Source organism: Bufo gargarizans, chromosome 9 (genome assembly GCF_014858855.1).
Source record: "Bufo gargarizans isolate SCDJY-AF-19 chromosome 9, ASM1485885v1, whole genome shotgun sequence".
Taxonomy (NCBI): Eukaryota; Metazoa; Chordata; class Amphibia; order Anura; family Bufonidae; genus Bufo; species Bufo gargarizans.
Genome location: NC_058088.1, coordinates 21382891 through 21388890, shown reverse-complemented (window position 1 = coordinate 21388890; position 6000 = coordinate 21382891). Strand labels below are relative to the sequence as shown.

Genomic DNA, 6000 nt, shown 5'->3' with positions numbered 1-6000 from the left:
AAGTTTGGGCAACCTTGTTAATCGTCATGATTTTCCTGTATAAAACGTTGTTTTTTACGATAAAAAATGTCCGTTAAATATATCATATAGGAGACACACACAGTGATATTTGAGAAGTGAAATTAAGTTTATTGGATTTACAGAAAGCGTGCTATAATTGTTTAAACAAAATTAGGCAGGTGCATAAATTTGGGCACCACAAAAAATTAATTAAATCAATATTTAGTAGATCCTCCTTTTGCAGAAATTACAGCCTCTAAACGCTTCCTGTAGGTTCCAATGAGAGTCTGGATTCTGGCTGAAGGTATTTTGGACCATTCCTCTTTACAAAACATCTTTAGTTCATTCAGGTTTGATGGCTTCCGAGCATGGACAGCTCTCTTTAAGTCACACCACAGATTTTCAATTATATTCAGGTCTGGGGACTGAGATGGCCATTCCAGAACGTTGTACTTGTTCCTCTGCATAAATGCCTTAGTGGATTTTGAGCAGTGTTTAGGGTCGTTGTCTTGTTGAAAGATCCAGCCCCGGAGCAGCTTCAGCTTTGTCACTGAATCCTGGACATTGGTCTCCAGAATCTGCTGATACTGAGTGGAATCCATGCGTCCCTCAACTTTGACAAGATTCCCAGTCCCTGCACTGGCCACACAGACCCACAGCATGATGGAACCACCACCATATCTTACTGTAGGTAGCAGCTGTTTTTCTTGGAATGCTGTGTTCTTTTTCCTCCATGCATAACGCCCCTTGTTATGGCCAAATAACTCAATTTTAGTTTCATCAGTCCACAGCACCTTATTCCAAAATGAAGCTGGCTTGTCCCAATGTGCTTTAGCCCACCTCAAGCGGCACTTTTTGTGCTGTGGGCGGAGAAAAGGCTTCCTCTGCATCACTCTCGCATACAGCATCTCCTTGTGTAAAGTGCGCTGAATGGGTGAACGATGCACAGTGACTCCATCTGCAGCAAGATGATGTTGTAGGTCTTTGGTGCTGGTCTGTGGGTTGCCTCTGACTGTTCTCACCATTCGTCGCTTCTGTCTATCCGAGATTTTTCTTGGTCTGCCACTTCGAGCCTTAACTTGACCTGAGCCTGTGGTCCTCCATTTCCTCAATATGTTCCTAACTGTGGAAACAGACGGCGGGAATCTCTGAGACAGCTTTCTGTGTCCTTCCTCTAAACCATGATGATGAACATTCTTTGTCTTCAGGTCATTTGAGAGTTGTTTTGAGACCCCCATGTTGCTACTCTTCAGAAGAGGAGGGAAACTTACAATTGACCCCCTTAAAAACTCTCTCTCATAATTGGATTCACCTGTGTATGTAGGTCAGGGGTCACTGAGCTTACCAAGCCAATCTGAGTTCCAATAATTAGTTCTAAAGGTTTTGGAATCAATAAAATGACAACAACAGCGACCACATGTAGCACCTGCCTAATTTTGTTTAAACAATTATAGCACACTTTCTGTAAATCCAATAAACTTCATTTCACTTCTCAAATATCACTGTGTGTGTCTCCTATATGATAGATTTAACTGACATTTTTTATCGTAACAACCAACGATTTATACAGGAAAATCATGACGATTAACAAGGTTGCCCAAACTTTCGCATCCCACTGTATATCCCTCCAGACTTACAGGACATTATTATCAGTTACATGTGGCACCAAAAAAGCTTGAACCCAGAAAAGAGCAGCAGATCAGTGTCCAAGCATTTCTAATTGTAAAGGACATAAAAAGTTGAAGCAATGGAGTTTCAAAGATGAACATGAATGTCACCAGACTGTTGATTCTTCTCTGAAGCTTCACTTTTTTTAATATAATTTTCGCCAAATTAGGAAACTGTTCAAGGCTAGGTTTCCACACTGCGACTTGTGGCCAAATACCTCAGTTTTAACTGCACAATTGTGTGGCCATTGACCACTGTGAGGGGTGGGCTTCCAGACACAAGCAGCAGCTGAACTGTGGAAACCCACCCTTAGGGCGCCCATTCACAGTGCAGCCGATTCACTGTAACCACTTGTGAATTGCCACTGATTTGCTTGGTTTTGCAGAAAGGATATGGGAAGCACTTGGATTTTGTGTGAAACCACAGCAATTAGTGGTAATCCGTTTGCAGTTACAGCATTTCTACTACACTGCGTTTGGGCAACACAAAGGTACGTATATACCTGATACACAAGCAAAGAACAGTCGCTATATTGATGCAATGAGTTGGGTAGTTGCAGGGATTCAAGTGGCTGCTCTTCTCCCGCCAGCTGTCTGCAATTGGTAATAGTCCACGGACTGTAGACTTGCGGGAGGCTCAGTGGTCACATACCATTTGTGCATATGTCACATAGAAGTGTATATGGAAGGTCAGGGGGACGGGCGCTGTGGCACTGAAACAGCAGGACTGTCAGAAGGTGAGTGTTTTTTTTTGTGTATGTAATTTCTCATTTTGTATGGGTCTCAGACATCGATTTCTTAGCACTTATTGAATCTTCCCCCTTAGACTAACATTGTCTATGTGATTCTATGTTACCATTAACATTGCAGACCTGCATACATCAAAGGGAAGAAAAGGTCCAACCGAAATGTAGAATTTCTGCAAATGCATCTATACTTAAAATGACTACTCAATCAGATTCCTAACATTTAATAAGATGCCGCTGTTACGTGAAGCTACACATTAAGTGCGTGTAAAAAGAAAACTGTGCAGTAAATGCGCATTACAATTATCCATATAAAACCTGGGCAATAAAATCCAGAGACGACAGATAAGGGGAGTTTATAGGGGAGGAATCCTGTTTGTTATCCTGCCGTCACCCAGACATGTATATACAGAGCACAGCAGATTTCACTGCACTTTTACATTAACAATTTCATCCCGTACTCGGCTTTGGATAACACGGTGGTCTTTGTCAAAAATAGTCAATTGTGTCAATTTCTGAATTTGCAAAATAGAAAAGAAGCCGGTGATTTGTCAGACGTTCTCCCTGTTAAGTGTGGATGAAATCTGAAAGAAAAGTGAGGAAGAGTCGATTAGTGAATAGTTGGATGTAAATGATGCTTCTTTTTGTATACAGTTCAAATGACAGACCAAAGTAAGGATGCAGCACTGTCCTACAGGCCACGGTTAGTGGATGAGGGGGAAATCGCAGCAACGTGTGGTCCTCATGATAGACCACAGTCCAGGGTTTTGTATGCATTGATGACCCTTTAGATAGTGTAGTGATGGTGCTGTGAATGCATCATGTAGAGACAAGCACAATGTGCCTGGATAAGCAATCTAGGGGCTGTGACACTGGTGGCCCTCTGTTCACCAGTGGGGTCTGAGTTGTTGGACCCTCAATAATCACACCCTGATGCACATTGATAGGCCATCAATACATACTCCAAGAAAAACCTCTTTATGTGAAAAACGCAGCATAATATAGTACCATCATGAATTGGGAAATCCACAGCATGTCAATGATGTTTGCAATTTTTCGTGCGGCTTTCACCCTTTTCAATGGAAGTGTGAGATCTTTGGCAAAACCGTATCAAATCCGCATCAAAACCGAAAGTAACACATGCAGTTTTTTTCTGTTTGTAAATCGGCACCTGTGTGCATATTTGTTTTAGGCTACATGCACACGACCATGCTGTTTTTTGCGGTCCGCAAACCGCGGATCTGCAAAAAACGGAAGCCACCCGTGTGCCTTCCAGAATTTGCGGAACAGGTGGCCCGTTGTAGAAATGCCTATTCTTGTCCGCAAAACGGACAAGAATAGGACATGCTATATTTTTTTTGCGGGGCCACAGAACGGTGCAACGGCGACACGTTAAGGAATTGCAGATGACCGCTCCCATCAGATGGTTTAAAGGGAACCTGTCACCGGGATTTGGGTTATAGAGCTGAGGACATGGGCTGCTAGATGGCCGCTAGCACATCCGCAATACCCAGTCCCCATAGCTCTGTGTGCTTTTATTGTGTAAAAAGAACGATTTGATAGATATGCAAATTAACCTGAGACGAGTCCTGTCCCTGACTCATCTCACATACAGGACTCATCTCAGGTTAATTTGCATATGCATCAAGTCGTTTTTTTGACACAATAAAAGCACACAGAGCTATGGGGACTGGGTATTGCGGATGTGCTAGCGGCCATCTAGCAACCTATGTCCTCAGCTCTATAAACCAAATCCCGGTGACAGGTTCCCTTTAACACACCATCAGCAGTGCCTACCACTTTACTGATTACACAAAGACACTGTGTGACATGTAGAATAATGTCATCCCTCCTAGAATTGGAACATCATTTTTATAATTAGTTATTTAACTTACTTTCGCTTTGAGGTCCCCGAAATGAAGTTTGGACTGAAAAGAAAAACAAACAAAAATATAAAATTAGTATGCAGAAAAATTCCTGATGGGGAGGAAGGAAAACCGCTCAAAAATGCAGGATACAATTCCTAACTAGTGTTATTACTCATGTACGACACAACGGCTTTAAAGGGGTTGTGCAGGCCATATATATTCATGGTTTATTCACAGGATAGGTCATCAATATATGATCGTCGGGGGTCTGACACTCAGCAAACCCACCAACCAGCTGTTTGAAGAGGAGGTTGCACTCCAAGCGAGCACCGATGCCTGGTCTTTACACTAGGTGTCATCTCCCTTGCAGTGGCAGCGAAGTGCAATTACAAGTACCCACTCCATTCAAGTGAATAGAGCGAGTACACGTCCATACACTGCACTCCTGAGACGTCGTGCAATGTAACAAACTGAAACCTGTGCCTTCTCTTCAAACAGCTGATTGGTGGGGGTGCCAGGTGTCAGGGCCCCATCGATCAGATATTAATGACTATCCTCAGGATAATATATAAATATATAAATCGCTGCACAAACCCTTTAAGTGTGGCTGACTGGATCATCAGTTACCTTTTCGTCCTCTCAAGTACATCACAATTCCAGCAATGAGAAAAACTGCTCCCAAGACAAATCCACCAATTCCAGTTGCCATCTTACTCCTGTCTGAATCTGAAATCTCTGGGTCTGTGGGGAAAAAAATATTATTTAAAATACAACTTTTGTTGCGTGGGAAAAAATGTCTTGCATGTAGTAAAAGTGAACATAAAACAAAGAACTGTATATCAGCATTCGCCATCCTGCCCCTCTCCAGCTGCTGCAACAGTCAGAGCCTGCTGGGAGTTGTAGTTTTACAGCAGCTCAAGAGCCTCAACCTGGAGACCACTGCATTTTTTTACAATATTAGTTCAGGCTGTGGCAATATACCGTATTTTATTTCCTATAAGACGCACCTCTGTTTGTTTATTAAAAATTCCAGGAAAGTGTTACTTTATAACAATTAGCTCAATTACCTAATCAATCACTGCTTAAACTTCCCAAAATCTGATTGGTTAGACTATATTAAGCTAATTATCTACCTTAGGCCTCATGCACACGACCGTGCCGTTTTTTGCGGTCCGGAATCCCGAACGGGCGGCCCATTGTAGACATGCCTATTCTTGTCCGCAAAACGTTTTACAGTAAAAAAAATGTTTTTGTAAAAACACACATTTTTTTAATTCGTCACCCCCTTTTCTAACTTTACATATAACAATAGACAATAAAAAATAAACATCATCGATATTGCCAAATCCAAAAATGTATGAAAATTAAAATATTTATCACAAACACTGGACGCCATAATGGAAAAAATAAATACAGCAAAGTTGCTGTTTTTTCCTCACCTCTCCCCCCAAAATATTTAGTACAAAGTGATAAACTATAAAAATGTAGTATCGCCGTAATCGTACTGACCTGCACAATAAGGTTGTTATGTAAATTTATCACATGGTGTAAAAACAAAACCTAAAAATGACGGAATTGCATCTTTTTCCAGTCTCACCTCACAAAGTATTTTTCCAGTTTTTCAATACAATATACAGTAAATTTAATTTTTGTTCATATGGTTTTTACAGGACTATCAAATCAGAAGAAAAAACCATGTACAGAATGTCACTAAATAAT

At 41.4% G+C, this 6000-nt stretch overlaps 1 protein-coding gene across 1 annotated transcript in view; it reads right to left on the bottom strand.

The window, feature by feature from the left end:
- Positions 1–2621: 2621 nt before the first annotated feature.
- The window catches only part of LOC122919317 (H-2 class II histocompatibility antigen, E-S beta chain-like), a 92199-nt gene continuing 88820 nt past the window's right edge, over positions 2622–6000 (bottom strand). The window contains exons 4-6 of the mRNA XM_044268268.1: positions 4909–5022; positions 4309–4341; positions 2622–2997 (exon numbers count right to left, since the gene is read on the bottom strand). Of these exons, the coding sequence (XP_044124203.1) occupies positions 2981–2997; positions 4309–4341; positions 4909–5022 (164 nt within the window). The 3' untranslated portion in view covers positions 2622–2980. The remainder of the gene's footprint in view (positions 2998–4308; positions 4342–4908; positions 5023–6000) is intronic.